Below are 23,752 nucleotides of genomic sequence, written 5' to 3'. Positions count from 1 at the left end.
CGTTGGTATCAATGATTTATTAATGGAAATCGAGGAGCGTAAGGATGCTTACTGTTTAGCCCCATCAAAAGCCCCCAAAAACGAAAATAAAAATAATTGTAGCCTTTTTTTCTTTGAAAATATACATATTCCTAACCTTACTTTAAAAATGTTATATAAAATATTTATGTAGTCATGTAACTTATCACTAAACAAATATTTTGATTGAAAAAATGGACGAATTGCGTGAAATAGAATCATTTATTACTGTTATTTTTAAAATAAATTATTTTTTTTAAAAAAACGAAGAACTTATTTCTGTTGCGTAGTAGGATGAAATAAAATAAAATGCAATACATCATTGTATATAAAATATTATTCTGAGTGAAGGAGGCGGACAGTTCGAACGCTTATCAAATAAAACTGTGAACGTCACGACTTTTCGATATCAATAAATTGCTTTATGAACAACTTATGTGGAATATATTGTATCTCATTTGTAAGTCGTTTAGGTATTTAAACTGAACATTTTATATATTTTATATAAAATACAAAATAATTAGCGGGTACCTACCTTTAACTTAAGTAATAGTTATCAGTTTAAAACTATAGTGAAAATATTAAATAATAAAAAAGTGATGAACAGACCAACGTTGCAGTTGCTAGTAGTATTGAGTAAGCAATAAGATCCTATACAATGTATGAGTATATTATAATATTCAAGTACTATCGATCATTAACAATTCACTATTTGAATCGGTACGGAGATTATTTAGTGTCGTAATATATTATATTTTTTACCGGCCGAGCTATTTTATGTATCATCTATGTAAATATAATATACTACAATATACGTCATAGTGTGTAAACATTTAATATAGGGCGTGATTCTATGGAATAAAGATAATATCAACACATCAATAATTTAACGATAAAATATATAGCAACCAATAATTTATTAACGAATGAAATAAAATATGCAATAATATAGTGTATAATATAATAATATAATAGGTAGGGTAATAATAATATAATGAAAATAAAATTTTGGATATATTTAGAGAGCGACGCATTTCATGTGATGTATACATTATAACAATAGTAAAATAAATATAGTGTCATACGGCGTTATGTCGGCGGTTAATTAACGTTGTGATCGTCGTAGTAGAATCCGTTGCCGGAATCGTATGATAGAACATTTGGCGGAATAAAATCGTCGTTGAAACCCTGTGAAAAAAAAACAAACACTCATACATATTAAAATACTGCGTCAGCCGTATTGGTTCTTTAAAATAAAATCCACCCCATGACCACACAATAAGACTGTGTAGACGGGAAAACGTTGATTGCCTATATGTATACACGCGTACTGCGTATATATTGGAATACGAGATTTAATTAACTATATTATATAAAGTGAAATGATTAGTAATCAAAAAAATACTCTTATCGGATTTCTAGTTACATTGCTATTTTATTCGGCATTTGCTCCTTTTATCGTATCCGTTTACAAGTCACAACACAAAATATTACGACAGAAACTACTATCCACGGTGGCACGGTGGGGCGATAATAGATACGTCTTGGCATTGGCTGCCCACACTTATTCTAGCAACTAATAATGTTAGTTATTAACTTATTTTTTTTAAACTGCTTACGTACACTTGCATATAGTTTTAGTATTATTATTTATAATTATTTTTTAACAAGCTGTAAAGCGTACTAAAAAGACAATTTTCTCGGTTTCATTGGCTTAACCAAATTAAGGCGATGGTTTATTTTAATACAAATTTATTATTAATTTAACTTTCCGTATTAACATTTTTTGCACAACTTTAATAGGACAATTTATAAAATTATAATTTGTAACAAAACAAGAAGTGTCGTTCGTAAAAACTACGATTATGTCTATTTTGATATTATACATATTATTATGTTATGTTGTTTTGTGCGTAGGCAAAAAGTATTTAAATACATTCTTATAAAATCGAATATTTGTATTCGCAATATTATCATTCATTCAGTTAGATATTTTAGAATATATTTACTTGATATTATATAACCATTATTTGTATATTTTAATTATTATCATATATTTTCATTTCAAATACATTATAATTTGTTATACTTATAATCAATTTTTGGTAGTTTGACTAAATCTTAAAGGTGCCATTAAAACGTTTCGTGTTATAATCGTGATTTTTGTAACCATTTATAGTTATATCGGTAACAGTATTTTGTGAATAATATTGGATTTCCAACTACGATATAAGTCTATCGTTAAGAGTAATTTGACGTGTGGTGGAAAAAAATATCAAAAATAAGCCGAATATGTCGAAAACCGTAGATGATACGATACAACAGTCGAATAATATGATAATAATTATTATGGAACCAACGCCGTAGAGACGGCGCGGCTCTCCATTCCCGTGGAACGCTACCCACAACCCGCTACCCCTCCTTTTAGAGTCCTCGTGCTCCTTCGTCTCCGTCTAAATGTACATGTCACACGTCGACAGTATTATAATATTCGTGTAACTTAATACTATTATAATATTATCACGGTGTTAAAACAATGACGATAACACTGTTATTGTGAAGTTCTATACAATATGTCGTGTGATGACGATTATATTTTTACGCGCATACGCACTCGCATGCATACATACAAACAAACGCACACTTGTCTATAACACAACATAATATAATATAGTAATAATAAATAAATTGTTATGCAACCGGTCGAGCGTGTGTGTGTGTGTGTGTGTGTGTGTGTGTGCGTGCTGTGATCGCGCGTCGAAAAAACACTTCCCGGACGAACGAGAGACCGGCACAGCGCAGATATACTATATAATGATATTGTGTGTAGATACACTGTAGGTACCACCAGGAAGGTAGGAAATCTGTTACTGTAACATTATATTATTATATTATGGTATTCGCCTTGAAAATAATAAATAAAATATAATATCGTAGCAGTCGCAGTATTATTATAGGTAGTTAGGTAGCGAACGTATTATACATATTTTACGAGTCGGCCGCCGGTTTGTTCACGTCGTTGCTATAATAATAATAATAATAATAATAATAATATAATACAGTGTAGTCCGTACAAGTGTGTGTACGTTCATGATTTCAAAAAGTTTTTATTTTTGTTGTTTTAAATATTATTTTTACATAGCCCGATGTCTTCCAAAATAAAATTATCGAAAAAAATGTTATGTATATATTTAAACGTTTTCTGAAAGACAGAGCACATATTTTATTTAATTTTCCAAAGCAGAAAATCTATTTGAGAACGGCGATACAAAAATTCTAATGAATTTCAAACAAGTAATTAATTATAAGTATTCAAAGTTTAGACGAATAGAGTAGCACACTAACATATTGCGGAGTTCTACAGTTTAAATACTAATACAAAGTATAACTTATTAACTTCTTCGAGTTTATTTTTTGACTTGTATATGTATTGAAATACTTAGAAAAATATTCTGCTTCAGGTTATGCAATTAAAAATGTATACTGTCATTCATTTCAAAATTTAAAAAGTTAAAACCATGAAAAAAAATACAAAAATGTCTTGAAAATCTATCAAAATATTATATAAAAAGTACAATAAAAAAAAAAAAAAATTAAAACTTCAGAATAGTTAGTACCTATATAGTATTTTAGTAATATCAATTGTATATACATATCAGTATATCACACTCGTTTGGCCCATAAACGGCGGCAACGGTGACTGCACATGATTCAGTTTCTATGCGGGGGCAATTATTATTATACCTTGAAGCAGTATATATTGTTAATTTTTTATTCATACACAGAATATTTTTAAGAAAATTTCAATTTAGTACAATAATTTAATTTTAGTTATCAATCGATACCGATTCCACTATATCAGTGCCTCGTGGAGTTTAGATATGTACAGGATAATTGATTTTTAACAAGTTAAACTTGTCTTTTAAACTTTAAATAATTATAAATAATAAACTGTTAGTTCAAAATTTGATTTATATAAATCCTAATACTCTGATAAGTATTCTGCTTCGAGAAAAATCACATTCAGGATACATTTTTTTTTTCAGAGCCTTAGTTATCATATTCAATATTGTAAATATTTCAATACTTCTAACACACATAATATTGTTATAAGAATTCATATGGAATCTAGTTTAATGCAACTGAATTTGTTATAATTGTATTGGGAATACTTAATTTCAAATTGTTAATAAGTGTAACAGTATAAATAAGTATGGTTTTTAAATTTTTAATAAAACTAATATAACTGAACATAAATTTTATAGTATATAATGAATACATTATAATATATCAATACAATTCAGGAAGAGTTCATCAAACATACTCTCCTCTTTTTATGTATCCATTAATAAATAATTATGCATTTGTTTAAAACCTGATTTTTGGTATTTCTAAATATACTTAAATCTATTTTTTCAAATATTTCATTTTTTTTCTTGTCATTCAAAAACAGCCCAATACAGTCTTATTTTTTTTTAAATAAGAAGCATTATTTTTATTAGAATATTTTTTTTTAAATACCTATTACTTGGTCGTTTTTGTGTAGTTCAATTGTATTTATGTAGGTACTATGAGTACTAAGCTACTATTTACTAAGGATTAAAGTCCTTATAACAATGGTTATACATTAAATATAAATTAGATGTAGTATTTCAGGGGACATGTTTTTTATGCCAAATTTAATTCTCCAATTAAATCTATATATAAAAATGAATTTCGGTTATTTTTATCTCTCACATAAAACTCATCTTTGGTAAATCACCTTGTATAGTATATACCTATAATAAGCAATTATTTTTTTTTTAATTAGATATTTTCTCATAGATCCATTCTAGGAAACAAAATAGTTAGTAATTTAATTTTTGGATTCGCGGTTCGTTTGCTGACAGCAGGGGTGTTTGAAAACCCACGCTATATCAGATTATCGGGGGGACTTACGCAATCCGTCAATTTTCCACGAACGGACTTCTCTAACAACGACATGACGTTTATTATCGCTAATAATGATTAATGTCATTTTACGTTATTGTGTAATATCATTAATATATAGTTTATATTATATGTACAATATACTGAAATATAATGTACAATAAATAGAACATAATATGGCGTAATTTAATTGAAAAGTTAGTCCGTTATAAGAGTGTATTGTATACATTCCTACTGTAACATAATGACTATAAATTATAATGCGAGTAAATCCAATATTCTACCTATTTCGTTTTAGATTCTGAGTGGTGGTGTATTGAATCAAATGTGTTTTTATTCAATTTATGTTTTTACGTATGTCATCGCCTTTTGGTTTTTGGATCAGTAAAATTTTAATCAACTTTCAGAGTGAACTTTTACAGTTGATTTGATTTAATTTGTACTCTGGGAAAAATGCACAGTATTTTTTCAAAGAATCGGAAAAAATAAAATCACGGAAAACCCAGAATATTTACGCGATGCCAGTTTTGTGTAAAATCGATTTTGGTTTTTATTTTTTTATTTATGAAGCGAAATTTTTCAAAATCAATAAAATATGTAAATTAAATTTTAGTAAAAAAATTGCACAAGGAATGTAGATTTAAGGCTTAGAAATATGAACAAGATCTCACGCGAGTTGTTCTAACAAGAATTTTAAGACATAAAATTACATAAATGCGGTTCAGTACATTTCAATACAAATACTTAATCATATGTAGGTATCACAATTCACGAGCCAGTGACCAAACTTTTACGCCTTCAAAAATTTTTCTATGCCGGGAAACGGGAATATAATCGTACACTGAGACTAAAATACGTTTGGGAACTTCTGCAGCGGTATGATCACAAAATATCACAATGGGTACTTGTCGTTATTGTTTTCAACCGCCTGGTTCGGGCACACGCGCGGGCACCGCGACCGTATATGAACGCGTTCCAGAACGAAGACGGAATATTGTTATCGTTTACTCGTATATTTATATATTGTATACCTACTTACAATGCATTTGTTATAATAATATGTTGTAACCGTTCTGCAGAAATCAAGGATTTGCTCGGTTCATTACAATATTACAATGCCTATGATATTATTATAATTTATTATTGTATTATACCTAATACAACAATATTATTATTATTGTGCATATAGTAATAATAATATATATGATACACGGGAACTGTTGCACTATATATATATATATATATATATATAGGTATAATGCATTTGTGTGTAAGTATTTACGGTGTTTTATTTATTGCTTACGTATTCGATGTTAGCGGCCGTAGGGTACGAACAAGGATAACAGTCCATGTGGCTAATTCCATTATCGTCAGAGTTGCATTCGCACGTCTGACATGTCGGCGCCGGCGCTGTCTTGGCAATCCTTTTAGCGAAAACTTGCAAAAATTTTTTCACTAAATTCAAGTTGTCGGTTTCCATTTTTTTCGACGTGAACAACGAACCTGCGAAAGATTATAATATTATCATTAAGAATACTAACCGAAACATTAGGTATGTCATTATCAATTCGTTAAACCCAATCGAAATCGATGCGAATACATACACTAAGTATGTGGTATGCTAGGAATAATATTATAAATTATACAGAGGTTATCATTAAGACTACTACAAACCCCTATTTCTCATTTAATAACGATTTTATTCGAATTCTGAGTTTTGAGATTTTTAAATACTTATATTTAAAGATTATATATTTTCAAGTTCTAAGGCTTTTTTAACATTGTCATGAAAATGATTTGCTAAGTGGTAAAAATGGGGGCTCTTATTTGAAAAAACATAAATTTGTATTTCCATAGGACACTTCTTAAGTAGTACAAAAAAATCTCAAGAATTTAAAAATTTTGTTATTTTTGTGTATTTGAAAATTAAAAAAAAAGAATCAGATAATGAATGACTATATCGTTGAAGAAAAAATGAAGTAAGCAATGAACGAATCATTGTATATACTATGTTTTACACAACGTTTGATGTGCGCCGTGTCAATATAATACATTTTTAAAGTATGACATTTTTTTTTTTGATTATTATCACTGTATCCTAGTTAAAACTATTATTATATTTGATAGAAGTTTACGGTTTATACTTAAACTCAATAATAAAAAAATAAATAAGTATGGCGTGTCTTCGTGCAGCTCTCTGTGACACGTAAATAGTTAATTTATCGATTTTTGATTTATGGAAATATTTTAAAAGTCGAATGGCTAATTTCCATTAAGTATTCAAACAGTTGGGTAAGTTTTTAAGTCTAAGCGGGAGGAGGGTAGAGAGACTCGTATATCATATATATATACAGCAGGCGATCGTCCGTACAGAATATGTATATACGGCGAGGACAAACATAGTGGGACTGAACGCTGTATATTTTAAAGACATCGATCGCATATATGAATATATGACGTATAACATGTACATATAGTGTACCCCACCGAGGATTTACTTATTTAAAGTGTTGTAGTGTAACAATAGATGACACACCGCAGCTCGTACCATTATTGTCAGCGCGACAATTTTAAAACGGTAAATTCCTTGCGGGACGCACATATATATTTTTATAAAATGTTTGCGCGCATAATACTATCGACAGTTCAATCCACAAACCGTTCGACTCCAAAACGATCGGCGTGCAGTATCCCAGCATGTTCTTCGTTAACTTCACCTGCTTTCTGAGACCCGCGTCTCCTTTTAATGCCTTGAAATCGTTTCTCGTGTATGCCGTCTCGGCGTCGACACCTAAAACACATATGGCCAAAAACACTTAATACTATAATATTATTGTATAATACGTTATTATAAATTATAATAATATGTATTTTATAATTTTGTTTTAAACATGTTTATATGATAAATTAAAATGTATCAATATTTCAAGTCGTGTACACCTATCTCGCACATAATTCATAATATTATTATATCCACACGATCACTACACTTAAACCTTATTTCATTATATTCGATATAGGAACTCTACACATTAGCCTATTTTTTCTAAAAATTTAACAGGAATTATAATGGTTTTATTGATTTGAGTATTGAATATTTAAGTATTTCCGTGTTCTAGTGCTATACAATTTCTAATTTTACAATAATTCTTATGTGGTAATACTATTTTATTATTCAAGGGGCGATTCATTTATTTAAATGATAAGTTATACCTAACCATAATTTTTATAGTTATTTTCATTTTAAACCTTTTTATGTTGTTTTTTTCAAATGAGAATATATAGTTTTTAAAGAAAAATGTGAAACAGGTAATTTTTCTGAAAATGTTGACGTATTGTAATCGAAATTTGAACGAAAAATTCCGGAGATATTCTACTTTAAATACTAAGGAATGAGGATAATAATATAGTATATTATACTAAATACTTTGTAAATGGATACGAGCTCGATAACTATAATTCGGTATGCAATATAAAATATTCGTTAATAATTACTACTTTAATAAGTAGTAATAGTACTAAATGTTTATGGATTAATATTGCACCTGACAATTTTCAAAACAAAGGAAATGTGTATAATAGACTATATTATCCTTATTCCTTAGTATTTAAAGTAGAATATCTCCGGAAGTTTTCATTCAAATTTCGATAACAATACGTCAACATTTTCAGAAAAATTACCTGATTCACATTTTTCTCTAAAATATATATGTTCTCATTTGAGAATCTAAAGTTGGTATCGCTACAGGATTCTTGTTGTGAAAAATATAAGTGCTCGTAAATATCATCTTTAATTACGTTTAAAAATTCCAAAAACTAGAATTTGAATATATTATGCATCAGTCAAGCACAAAAATGGGGTAAGCGTACTTAAAAAATCACATTGTGTGTATATACATATATATGTATGCTGTCTTTTCCACAAATTTTTGATTAATATTTTTATTTACATTGCGTATTTTACTTGTCCATTTTATTTGAAAAACAAATAAATTGAATAATTATACGACACTTGAAACCACTAAAAGTCAAAATTTTGTTTTACTCAATAAACAAAATAAATTGGATGAACCTTTGTTTCGGTACTGGAATCGTTTTAATAATAATTAAGTTCAGTATTATATTATAGTCCGTTAAAAAACAAATTTCTTATGATATGGATCGTTTTATGTACTATATTATTATTATAAATATATTATGCTATATTACATTAATTATTATAATATTATATGATTATCTATGTGTCTCTCGTACACTGTCACTGTGTTTCAGTCGATGAATGTGTTATTAGGTTAATGGGCGTGTGCATTTTTTTCATGCGTATTTTATTACATGTATATATATAATACACAGGTATATTTTGTACCGTATATACCGTACAGGTACACTTTCGTAGGGCACCGTGTGATATAATGAGCGTTATATCGACGAAACCGCACGAGCGTCGTCGCCTAAATAAAATAAATTTTTTTTTTTCTTCGACCCGTTGTCTGAAAATGCGCACCTACTACCTAGGTATATAATATTATAATAATGATATCGCGCCGCACAAAGACAACGCGCGCGATTATTATTTAACAGATATAATACGTATATATATATATATATATACGTACGTGACGTTACACCATCATGACCGACTATAATACACCTCTTGGTTAATATTATTTATTCGCAATATAACCTATACCTACCTACCTACCGTCCGTACTGCAGTGATACTAAATGCAGCACATTCACCGCGATATAATAATATTATAATATTATACCATGATATCCGTCTATGCTGCGCGAGGTCTTTGTACTCTTGAAAACGGCTTGTATTACTCAACTGTTCCCATGGACCGCGCAAGTACAACACATTATATTGTATTCTATACAATTATTAATGTATTTCGTTTATCATTTTTACCGGCGTTTTGGTTTCTGCTAAGACAGACACGGTAACACGTATCGCTCAGGGCCAGTGGTCCGCGAAGTGGTTCGAGATATTATAAATAATACGTGGATATATTATAAGCATCGAGTGCCGCAGCCAGTGCAGAGGTATACCTGTTCAAATGCCGTAAGCACTCTATAACCGCGCAGCAGGTCTCGTATTAATTCTTGCCACGAAAACCATATAATCTACGTAGTCAGGTGTTATATAAAAAATTTAAATCTACAATTTTCCACAGATAGACGTAGCGCAGTTTTGGAAAACAAAAGGCCGACGGAAAAAAGATCGGACTACAAAAATGTAACCGAAACAATTTTTTCATTCGTTCTCCTCGATAATTCGGAAAAAGCGTCTTTGTACATTTTTCCGGAACGCCTACGACTGTAGTATGGGTACCGCGCGTATGACGTATTATCATTACAATACACGACACGTAAACGCACCTACGTTTCGCAATTTGCCGTACACGCACTGCAGACGATCCGCACGTATTTGCGCAAAAACCAGACGCGGTTGTTTGCAGTACGAACGGGCACACAGAATTCATATATCATTCTTATTATTGTTGTTGTCGCCGCGATCGTATACCCGAGATAATAATATATACGGGATTTCGCGGTTAGCGGGCGCGATATATACCGACGACGCACAACATTGTATCATGTGCTGTGCCGTTACGATATTACTTGCGATTTTCCAGTATCGGTACTGCAATACCACTTGTCGATTATATTATTATTATTATGGGTATAAGGAACACACGTCTCCGACCTTTGAGCTCGCTGTAGACGGCGATCGAGCCGATCGGAAATCGGCATTAACCGCTGTACGCGCGTTAATATTACGATAATAATATAATGCGTTGACACAGTATTACAGTAATACGGTGTATATCGTTAATTTTACTACTATACCGCCCCAGTACCCCACAATCAGTGTTTGAAAAGTATGCGCGTGTATCACGTTCACGTTGATACGTTGCGAATGACACGAAAACGTCATGATAGTCACTCGCTATTCTATTACATCAAATAGAGAACGCAAACGCGAACGAAATGCATATTTTAAAAGAACCTTTTTAGGTCGTTCAGTTGATTTTTTTATTTAATATCATTACCAAGTTTTACCGTATCGACATTTTATTTATACACGGTGGAATCGAAAAATCCATATTGTTATACAACATTCAAGATTTTTTTTTAAATGTTTATGCAATCATCAAAAGGAGGAAAGTAGGCAACCATTCTACTGTACAGTTGTAGGCGTCGAGTGAGTCTCGTCGTTGAGAGTAAGTCACTGCAATGTATGTGCTAAATTTAAATTTAACTATAAATCATTGCATAAGAAAAACGATTCTAAACGAAAACCTACCTCAGCCCACCTATATTATTATTAAGTATATTTTACGATGTATTTATATTGTATTTTCTTTTACATTTAATAATACAGTAGTCACTAGACACTAGTCAGTAGGTTGAATTGATTCTTTCCAAAAACATTGCGTTGGGTCGAAACATTGTTGAATATTTAAAATATAACTATAAACGTTGAAAGCAAGTACTCATAAAAAATATTTCTAAATTCAACAAATAACTATAATAATTGTTATAATTCGTTTAAATACTTAATTTATTATAAATTTAAAAGGTTTAAACAATTTTAAGATTTTGTTGGTTTCGGTATAAACTATACTTGTGAGAAACCTTTTATTAAATTGTTGACTGTGTAATAATAGGAAAATGTTCGTGAATTTAACAAAGTTTTTCAAAATTTTATTTTGATCTTTTAATAAAACATGTAAATATATAAAAATCATAAGTTTACCTATTAATATTAAATATTAAATATCTATAAACTTATGAAAAACATTGTATTAATTTTTCAAGTTAATTGTTCTAGCAAACATTTTTTATCGACATTTATAGAAAAAAAATTTAAAATGTCTAAAAATAGCTTAAAAAAGTAAAATACACCTTTGGCATCTTATGTATATAAATTTCTGATACTTAAATATTTGGTTAAAATTTCAAATATCTAAGTTATTTTTTTTTTTTTTAGTTTCATCAAAAATACAAAATCAATTTTGTCGAATACTGGTTTTGCATAAAATGCATGTTTTTCTCAATTATTTTAAATTTGTTTTTCCTATTATATTGAATATTTTCAATATGGTATTATATAACTAGTAATTTTTACTTTTGATCCTTTCTCCTTTCCCTAAAGTGCCAATTAGATATAATTTGCTACCGGAAACCACCTTCAAAACTGAAAATTGTAACATTTTCATAATAAAAGGTAATGGCTGACATAAAAAAAAAAAAACATCATTATAAAATCAATATATTCATTCTATTTCTTAGAATCTAAAATATGTAATATGATTTATATGATACTTTTGAGAACTTAAAATTTAAAATTTCCATTAGGTACTTTTCTAAATAATCAAGAAACAATGAAGGAAGACGGAAATGTTCACACAAAAGCAGATTAGATTTTTGTTTTTATGTAATTAAAAAAATCATATATTCTTGAATACTCGTATACCTATTCATTATTCACCAAATGATTCTATTTTCATTATCTGTACATGGCATAATTTTTAAAATATTTCGATTCTTTTTGAACTATTTTTAGACATTTGATATTTTTAATTTAATTTAACTTTTTGTTATATAAATAAAAAATATCGATTTTATGACCGAAAGTTCATAAAATTATTAATTCATTGAATTTAAATTTAACACATACATTACTGCGGCTTACTCAGTTATGAAGTACACTCAAGTACCTATACTGTCAGATTACTGGCCAACTTTTTTAGTTTAATATTTATTTTATTATGAACATACAAATTTAAAAAAAACTTAAAACGTTCATATTTTGGAGTGGACAATTTTACTTGTTTCATAGTTTTCATATTTTTTTCATATAAACACATTTTTTAACTCAGAGAGTTAAAGGTTTTTTTTTTTTAAATGAATAAAGTTTACAGTTTTCTACTAAAAATTAAAATTCCCTCTCCAAAGGCAAATTCCGAATTACGTCACCGTGTAGCACAATTAACGTGCTAATATTTTGTATCATTGTTTCTTGATATTAAATTTCGTTTTGTTTTTTAATGATGTCCATAATAAAAATACCGTCTTTGTTTATATTTTTTCATTCAAATTATTTAATGTACATTGAGTATTGTAAAGTTATAAATGTTTTATAAGTTTCTAGGCCAATATTTACGCTCATTACACCAGTGATTATGATATGTACGAGACAATATCATACGATTTTTTTTTAACGAACATCAATGCTAGGTTTTTCAAAATTTTTACATTCAGTAGTATAATAATAGATTTTTTTCTATTCAAGTATAGTTTGCTCGACCTGGTTTTTAATTAAACAAAAATACAGATAGTAGTTCACTATAATCGAAAAAGAAATTGTTTATAGTTGGATTATAAAGAGTGTATTATAACGACACATCCAAATTACTTCTGAAACAATGGATTAGGTAAATTAAAGATCCATTACATAGATGTATTTATTTTTAAAGTAAATTTATTTAACCTGCTTCTATTCATATAATATAAATATAAAAACATTCAAACCACGTTAATACCTTTCAAATAATTAGTATTTAATTTTGGTATATCAGCCTGTATCATTTTCAGAGTGATCAAAATTTAACTTTACAGCAGTTGTCTTCAAACAAATATTTAAAATATAACGACAGATCAAATATAAAATATTGAATTAGTTTAAATTATTACCTATTAAAAAAAAAAAAAAATGTAAAAGACATTGTGGTCTTAGAATTATCATGTACCGATGCAAATATTTCGTAGGATGTTAAAAAAATGTATATATGGCAAAGAAGTAGTAAATAAAGACACAGAGACACAGACCAATCATTGGAAAATATATTTTTAATGTGTTTTTGAGTTTGGTTAGTAATATTAGGTAAATGAAAATTCATAAAAGTATCAAATATTTCAATATAGGTAAGTTTTGCGGTTTTTTGAAAAAGCTACCAAGTGGAAAAATTACATTATTGATATTTATAGCACGAGAATCAACATAATATCTGTTAATTGTTTAATCTATTTAATGTATATATTATGATGAATTGACAGATGAATACATGTATTAAGACTTCTAGGCCAATATTTTTACTCGTAACTCTATGTGAACGCATGAATTGCATGAATTGACCCCAATATACAATCATTTACGTTATTATTATTTAAACCAATTTATTTCATTTTACTCGTTAAAAATATAGAAGTAATAGTCAGTTTATCTACACTGTTCGGTTAAATTTAGTATGAAATAAATGGGATATACTACAGAAGTACAGAACCATTTTAGCGCTTCACACTGAAAGGTTGAGTTTGAGTTATTACTTTTTTCTAAATCAACGCAATTGCTAATGACGACAATTTACTCAAAACGATAGCGCAAGTTTTCTTTAGTAGTTTAGTAACCTAATAGTGATAATTTATGAATCAATTATTTACCCGTTTAACATGGATTTACATAGCCAAATGCGCGAAGCGTCGATCGTACCTCATAAATTAATAAACATTAATAAATCAGTGACGTGTCCTAGTGAGATATGAAGTCTTCCCTCTATCGGATCAGGGAAATAATGTAATACAACTTTATTGATTCTTACGATACCTTGCTAATAATTTCAACATTTTCAACTGTGTACCGTGTTTAGTAACTTTATTACGAAAATGTTAATTAATTTTAATTATTATTATTTATTTTTTATTTTTATGTTACATTTATAAATTGACTACATTTTAATAGGTATTTATATAAACATTATAAACAATATAATATGTTACTTATTATGAATTTTATATTTCATGTTTCCAACGTACTTAACGTGACTTGACGTGTACCTGTTATGGTAAAGAGGAAAAAAAATAATAAAGAATAAAGTAAAAAAAGAATTCATTCCAAGCCCGAATAGCCGTTCATAGAAATATTTTAAATATTAAATATTTTAATTCGTATCGTAAATTATGATTTATAATATTGAGCCGGCCAGACCGGGTGCATTAGGTACTGTATGGTCTTCACCACGACGAATGTGCACGCACAACATACGCGTTAATGTTATAGATACCAACGCTCGCCGAGCACGCTATAAATTCAGTTATTTTTCCTCTCCTACTTATTTATTTTCTTTATTTTTCCATACAACATGCGGTAGTGGTCGTCTAATATTATATTACATAATATGCGTAGTAATTGGTGAAGCTTAATATCAGGTCAGTTAGAACCAAACGGCCAAACAAACTGGGAAAAAAATCAAATCAATCGTATACGAACTTAACCTAAATATAATGCAATTGTTTAATATTGTAAGTATACGTGACACGCAAATGCTTAGGACGTCACGACCCCTGCGATCTATAGAAATACTCACTATATCGGTTTATTTTCGGCTACTAAAATAATTATATTAACTGATAGTGGCATGAAGTAGAGGTCGAAATGACTCAAAATAATTATTATGACAGGGACATTGGAATTTAGTAATTATTTGTATGTGTTTATTTGTTCTGTGGTTCTATCTATTGTGGCTATATAGATAAGTAAAGTTTCGTATTATACAATATTTTGTATATCTAGAGCAATTTAATACTTATACGTAATGTGTTTTTTTGAAACTTGATATTTATTTGAAATATTTAATCATTAAATATATTTAAAATACGCATATATAAGTATATGTAGGTAATATATATAATATAAATATGAAAATGAAAGACTTGTTAAAAGGAATTACATGAAGGAATTACTTAACACTTTTGACGTGGTTTTTTTTTAAATATTTTCTTTTATGCTAAATCTTTACATCAGTTTCTCTTTATCCTTCTTGAAAGATTTTCTGAAGGAATATTCTTGGAGCCAAAGGCAAGGATCAGTGGGTTTGAATGATTTGCAAAGCAGGAGCGGAAAAGTTTCGAGTTTCAAGTAGATGTTGCTACTTCTGAGGGTGTTTGAACTTTTAAGTTCTATAGTGAACAATATGATTTGAGATATAAAATAGTTAATTCGTAATCATATGTATATTGATTGGAAAGTTTGTATTTACTATAATATATTAGATTCCTTTGGAGCCACTCATGGCTTATAATTAAATGCAGTAAGAGAATTTTTTATATTACTATAGTTGTAATTTAAATTATAATTTTTTTTTGTAACTGAAAAGGATGCATTGTTTTGGAAAAAAATAGGAAAATGAAAAATGCAAATTTTAATCGCTTCACTTAAGGGTGCCTATATATACAGTATTATACACGTATACGGATATACTGTTTATTTGTAGATATTGTATCTATATCACCGTTAGTTTTGTAGCATTTACAAAAACACAGTGATTTACGAGGCCAAGAAATCATATACGACGAGCTGTGTTTGATTTAGCACGAATTAAAAAAAGCCAATTAGACAATAAACGCCGCGCAAGCATGACCAAATTTGTATAGACGCTGTGGTCAAGGGATTTTTGATTTCATGCGATCACGGAAGACTTGAAGTATCTACCTATACTTTGTCAGACAATTCGCTGAATATAATATAATATTATGCACTATAGCGCACCTTCCATGCAGAACTGCAGTAGTTGTAGGCACAATAAAATAATATGATACCCTGTGTATACGGTCCTACATAAAACGACTGTCGACGTCTATATATATATATATATGTATGTATAATATAATAATAATATTATACAGCTTATAACAACAGTCGGTTCGTTCCGCGTGTTGAACATTTATCTATAACTACATTTATTGTTTTGTCTGTAGTATGCGTACCAACATTTATCTATGTATCTATAGGTGTATACTATATATATAAACCATTATACGACCGATCACAATATTATAAATAAATGGAAACGTTTCCAACGATATATCGAGCAGAGCGCTCCGCGGAGAGCGTTTATGCAGTAAGTAGGTGTACGCTCGTTTTATACCGAACAACAAACCGCTGCATTGGAGGAGACTCCGCGTGTACGAGAATAATATATGAATAATGCGAATAAGACACAACGAAAAATAAAAGTAAATTGTGCACACTTACCGAATAACGAGCTCCCCACTCGTGACTTATCAAGAACGAATGGCTTGTCCATTAAAACGTGTAACTTTATACTTTTCTCCGTAATTATGTGGTTGATAACGGAATAGTCCAACTAAAATAATACGAATTGTATTGTTGTAAAAACTTCAGGCGTTATGTATACGACGTGTGCTCTACTTGTAGAGACTTGTGGTAAATTAATGTAATTATAACAATCGGGTTTACCATCATGTTCGACGGATCGCAGTCGCTGCACGGAAACAGTAAAAATATTATTGAATGTGCCGTCCTGAAACGCAACTTTGACGCGAACCTAATGGCGTTGAATACGTCAGAATTTCCGTCACCTGTAAAAAAAAAAAAAAACCAAATGAATAATAAAAGTTTTAATATTTTATTATTTTTTTAAATCAAAAACATCGTGCGGCCGTTATACATTATATAGTACACTGTTGCGGGTTCCACATTATAGGTCTATCAAATACTTGTTTTCCAGTCGCACGAAATATCATGTAATGTAATATTGAGTATTAAAACTATACCGATTTGTATGTTGTTCAAGAACTGTAAAAACAACGTTGGGCTTGCGAACACTTGTCCGTTGATGACAACGCTATGAGGTTCGTCGAATAAACCGTTGCCACCAAAGAAAACGGCTGAAAATCTGAAATCACAAAAAATAAATTGTATAATGTTTACACGTTTGTATTATAAATGAAAAATTCTTCGTTTTACATTGTATGTATATGGTATAGAAAAAAAACTGATATTATTAGTCGTCCAAGGTCTACTCATTCAGTAATAACCAATGTTCAATTATTGAAATTAATTGTTAATTTTAATATAAAACAGAATTGTGTATAATTTATCGTTTATTTTATGGATAATTTTTAAAGTTATTTGTTACACTATCTATATTTTATATCAGGCACCTACTAATCCATATTATAATTTAAAAACAATTTTATTTTATTTTACATTAAAACTTTATTCGAATGTATCAACACGATAGAACTGATGTATTTTTAGGATAAGCTCTGCAGACTCAACCTTGACACCACTTATGATGCGTGGCTCACATTTGTTGAGACAATAGCCCGTTTCAAAAAAATATTTACGAAACGTAACGTGATAAAATACTTACAAAAATTCGTGCGTACAGTATTAAAATAAGCAAGACTTAATAGTTGATAATAAAAACCGATGCCCCATTTAATGCGCATTTACGCATTGATAGTTTAAAATTACTTCACATGACAGTCGGCAATCTATCTAACGACCTATCTGAATTATACGATTAAGCTCAATGAACTTACTCGTTTTTTCTTCTTTGTAGTAAGATATATTTACATTTTACAATTTTATAATGTACATAGATTACACATAATAAGCTATTAAATATACCTCTTTCAAGTTTCAACCATTAAACATCTTATATATAATATTTTATTCGTTTTAATGGGACGATTCTTTATAGTTGTCATAAAACTTTTGTGCAATAACGAATCAATGATAATATTATTATCGTCGTTATTGATTTAATAATTGTATATAAACCTATCAGATACCTATTAATATTATATGGGTACAGTTTATTTTAAATGCACTTCCATATTACTTTTTATAATATGTACGTAGTATTAGTTATATTGTTCAAAGTAAATGTTGATCTAACTAAATTAAAATGCCAACTAGTAGTTTACCAGTTTCTGAGATATTATAATTTACGAACTATAATCCTTAATAATGGTTTAAAATTTAAATCAAATATAAAATAGAATAATTTAAATTTACATATGATGTATAATATTAATTAGTCAAGTAGTCAGTAAGTACTTATTAATAATTATACTTTGTTAATTTATGCAAATTATAAAATTACTAATATTATTATAATTTAAAAATTATTATACCTAGTAACTGTTATATTTTTAAGCCTATTATCAACGACTTAGCTTTGAGTAAATTTGTTTTTTGGGAGAAAGAACATAAAAATACATATTTTTTTTTATTGTAATGTGTCATAGATTTTATAACATAACGACTACTTATAATATACTATTATATCAATATTATAACTTATAATATATACATTAATTGTTATTAAAATGTATGACTTATGAAACTATTTATTTTGTTATTTCTTGGATTAGATTAAGTAAATTGATAATGAGCAAAAATTGCTGTAAATAATAAGAAAAATCAGTAATTAATAGTCAAAATACTCCTCATCATATAATAAGTAATAGGCAACAACAACCTGGTAGGTGTAATTTCTTTAGTTTCAGTATTATAACATACAATAATTATAAACATCGAATTCATAATTCACTTGTTCTATCAAAACAGTAAGCCACATTCAAATTCCGGGAAAATAAAACAACATTAAATGAAAAACAGTTCTTAGTATACGACAGCTGCCCGAATGAAGATGGGTTTTTATTATTTTTAATTTATTAGAGAAATACACAAAATAGCTTGTAGATGGAACTTTTAAGACTGTACCATCTTTTATTTTACCAATTGTTTTCAATACATATACTCACTGAATACGGAGATCGTGATTTTAACGTGAGCCCTACTGTGTACGCGTTATTACTAAATAAAATTCAACGAACTTACTCTCATTTAATTAACAATTTACTTAAAATTAAACCTACATTAAAACTTTTGTTAATTTTAATGGATTTCGAGCAGGCTTCTATTAATGCATTTCGAACAGTTTTTACACAATCACATCAGCATGAATATTTTATTTTTCATTTATCACAATGTATTTAGTGCCAAAATTCAGAAATTTGGTCTTGCAGAAAAATATATAACGGATTCAGAATATGCAATAAACGTACGAATGCTGATCAAGTAATAAACGTACATGAAACACTTATAGATACGACATTTTTCACATTAAACGAACATGTATTTATTTCATTTATGAGTTATTTCGAAGATACACGAATTGTACGCCAGATAGGAAGAAAGAAGAAATTTTCAAAAACTAATATTTTCAATTAAAAAATATAGAATTGTAATATATATCTGCTAGCTTAGACTTCCAACCACTAACAATTACGTCGAAGGCGGCTGATATAGAGGATTTTCGAATATTATTATTGTTTGTGTTAATATTATTTATTATACTATTGAACTTGTTGGTAAAGGATCGCATCATTCAACACTTTGGAATTTCATCGAAGGACTGCAGATTTCACAAAAAATTGATGGAAAACGAGAAGGAAACAATATTTTTCTGGTGAGCTGCCAAAAAAAAAAAAATATTAAGATTCTGCTAAGACAATTAAAATATTACTTACATAACTATGACTGAAATTATAATTTAAGTTTCTAAAAAACTTAACACTTAGCCACTTAGCTCTCCAGTGGCGTAGCCAGAGGCAGGGCTGAGGAGGCTGCAGCCCCCCCCCCGAAATATCAAGAAAATAAAAAAATAATTTTAATTTTCAATGGTTTATGAAAATCACTACAAAAATCTTAAATTAAATTTTACAAAAATTTATCAGTCCCCGCCTCCCGAAATAAAATCCTGGCTACGCCATTGTAGCTCTCAATATATAAACAGTATGCGTATAATCTATAATAATATAATATGTTTAATACTTATTAAAATAATATGATTAAAATGAATATTTATGACTCTAATGATATGTCTATAATAATTATTATTAGCTTTTTTTAAAACTATTTTATGTAAATAATTGTGAATAAATAAACTATTTTATTATTCGGATTTCGCTCGCTCTTTTTACCTCGATATTATTACTTTTAGACTCATTTTTTTTTTGTTAACTTGTCCACTTTTGTCTATAATATAGTACGTATGGTTATATAAATATTTTAATGACTTACTATAGTAGTATTGATTTTATAATTAACTATTATAAAATTGATGCTAGTAATTACCTACATAATAAATTATAGGAACACTGGAATATAATATTCAATCATGTTTGAAAAAAAAAAAATAATATTATGATGTATAATAAATTAAAGCTTATACACGATACATTTTCTCCTATTATAAAATATCAGAGAGACAACTACTGTCCACGTCCTTGCCACCATTCGTTCGAATTTCAATTTATATAGACTTATTATTTCTGTTTCAACCTATAATTATCTACCATAGTACAACATCTAACCAAAAGACAAAAAATAATAAGTGTATTATAGCATCTAAACATCTTAAAACATTCTAATCAGTTATTCATTATTTCTTGTGTTTATTCTCACCATTTTAAGGAACTATCAATATAGAAAAAACTGTATATTATTATATTCATAATAATTCATGCGTGTTGCATTATACAATCTTAGTCCTATAGTTAGACACCACATCGTGCGATATCCATTCGGAATAAAGTACAAACATAACGCGATTTTCGTCGAGTCGAAAACGTTTGCGGTCGCGTTTAATATTTAATCGGGATCTTTGATCTTTTATGATACATAGGTGCTCTCACTTGTTGTTCGTCATTCCAACGTCGTGCAACTCTTTGACCATCATCGTGAGCAGGGTGTGCACGTTTTTTTTCTCCGCGAAATTCTCGTTGCACTTCTTGGCCTCGACGATGAATACGATGTCGGCCGACGACGGTACGTGGCTACCGTTGATACTCAAGAAATCGCCCTCGGTAATTTCCGTGTTGTTTACTCCGTGACACCTGTGGCGAAACACATGGGCAATATATCGTGAAATAAGTATCGATATTGCAGATCGGACATAATGTATTATATATGTATACTATTATGCATTAGATACACACTATACAGTGATTCGTTTCACTCTCTTTAAAAATCGGTTTTTGAATTTTTGAAAAAATATTTTTGTAAGTACACATATTTTTAATCTCATATTTTTTATTAAATTTTATCAAAAGGTTTTTAATATATATAACAACAATCGGTTGTTAAATGAATGACTTCGTTTTTATTTTTAATTGATTAAAATTTAAAGTTTGGATGATTGGAGTGAAATGATAAGCGGTATCCTACAAAATAAGTGGTACACTACCCCACTAATCTAAACTTATATAAACATACAAAATTATTTATTCAATACTTGATATTAATTGATAAACATTTTTAGAATATATTCTGATTTTAATTATGTATAATTTGTATGATATTAATGTAAAAAAAATATTGATCCCCCCAGGCAAAAAACTAAAGCCGTCTCTGTATTATTATTATAAATACTTTAATCGAACTATTCAGGGTTAATATGTCCAAAAGAAAATAGAAATGAGTAGTTTCGAGTCATTAAACTTTATGTTTGTTGTGTCACACAAAATTTTTTATAAATTACATAAAAAAAATATAAGTATATGCAAACACGAGTTAATTTAAAAACTTCATGAATCGGAATTAAAATAAAATCATCATTTTAGGAAAAATTGCGGAGTGAATCACAAGGATTTTTCTTTTTTTCAAAACACAAAAAGTGGTTTTAGAATATACAGTATCTACAAGTATAACCACAATATTATTACTATGATAAGATCCCGTATTGAAAACCCGTACGACAGGTGATTAAATAATAATAATAATAATAATACATTTCCGATCACTGACCTGACACAGTTTGTCGGTGTGCGGACCGGTAGATTTTCTATGGAGCACATTTCGCTGTAGGCGGTCGCCGATGTACACGTCTCGTTTTTGTTGGCTTGTTTCAGGCACAGGTCGTAATAAGGGCTGGGGTTTATCTGCAACAAATCAACAGTGCAACGGAGAAATTATACGAGCCGTTATCACTGGTCTTGTGCGAATCGTTTGCATTCCGAGGAAAATCATTAGGTATAAGAAGGTACATAATATTATATATAGATACGATAGGGCATACGTGTACATTACATATAGTTATTATCATGGCGTCATTACAGTTTGGCTGTAACTACGGTACCTAACATCATAACAATATGATACCGGTTGGGTAATCGATGCGAGCAACGATCAAGAGTATTACTGATTATTGTCATCAGTCGGGAAAATTTATAATAATATTATGTGGACGCTTAATGTGTATCAGACATTTGAACGATCGAAAAGCATTTCAAAATTAGGTATACTGTTTAAATTTGGCTGTACATTACATTGTATTAAACCTTCTTTTTCACCTTATCGATTTTTAGACCAAAAAATGTTAACTCTAAAACCTCAAAATGGTGAATGGATATCACTGTCCACTTAAATCGATTTATATAATTTTTGATTATTTCGATAACGGAATAATTACAACGATTAAAATTTATTAATTAATCAATTGAAAGTAAAAATATTTTCGACATTTTTGTTGACGTAAACGTAAATCATGGTTATACATAATATATGTCGATATTATTTAAATGTTAACATTACCTATAACGGCTGTAACATATTATTATTACGTATGTTCGTATATCCTATGTATATGATTATATTCAATATTAAAATTTGAATTATCGTCTATCACTAAAAATTTTTTGTCGAAATACTTTTTAAGTCTTAATGCTTATTAAATCACGATTGTCACTTATAGTAATGCAATAATTAGAGAATTAGGACTGTGTAATATGCAATAACCTGTGAGTAAACCCATTTTAGGCAAGTAGGTACCTAAAGCACGACTTTACTGATTTTTTTTTTTTTGTTAATTGCTGTTGGTCAATCATATCATGTACTATACATATGTTATACACCAATAGTCATAGAAGATTTGTTAATAAGATGCACTTCGCGTAGGTCTAATGTGAATATAGCAACAAC

General features: G+C 28.9%; 1 protein-coding gene across 1 annotated transcript in view; it reads right to left on the bottom strand.

The window, feature by feature from the left end:
* Window positions 1-918: 918 nt before the first annotated feature.
* LOC113555596 overlaps window positions 919-23,752 on the bottom strand; it is a 104,540-nt gene continuing 81,706 nt past the window's right edge. Inside the window, exons 68-75 of the mRNA XM_026960044.1 lie at window positions 22,580-22,713; window positions 21,469-21,669; window positions 17,530-17,651; window positions 17,213-17,334; window positions 16,988-17,099; window positions 7,607-7,738; window positions 6,251-6,450; window positions 919-1,206 (exon numbers count right to left, since the gene is read on the bottom strand). Coding sequence (XP_026815845.1) covers window positions 1,120-1,206; window positions 6,251-6,450; window positions 7,607-7,738; window positions 16,988-17,099; window positions 17,213-17,334; window positions 17,530-17,651; window positions 21,469-21,669; window positions 22,580-22,713 — 1,110 coding nt within the window. The 3' untranslated portion in view covers window positions 919-1,119. The remainder of the gene's footprint in view (window positions 1,207-6,250; window positions 6,451-7,606; window positions 7,739-16,987; window positions 17,100-17,212; window positions 17,335-17,529; window positions 17,652-21,468; window positions 21,670-22,579; window positions 22,714-23,752) is intronic.

This window comes from Rhopalosiphum maidis, chromosome 3, assembly GCF_003676215.2.
Source record: "Rhopalosiphum maidis isolate BTI-1 chromosome 3, ASM367621v3, whole genome shotgun sequence".
NCBI classification, from domain to species: Eukaryota; Metazoa; Arthropoda; class Insecta; order Hemiptera; family Aphididae; genus Rhopalosiphum; species Rhopalosiphum maidis.
This window is presented reverse-complemented; position numbering and strand designations above follow the sequence as displayed.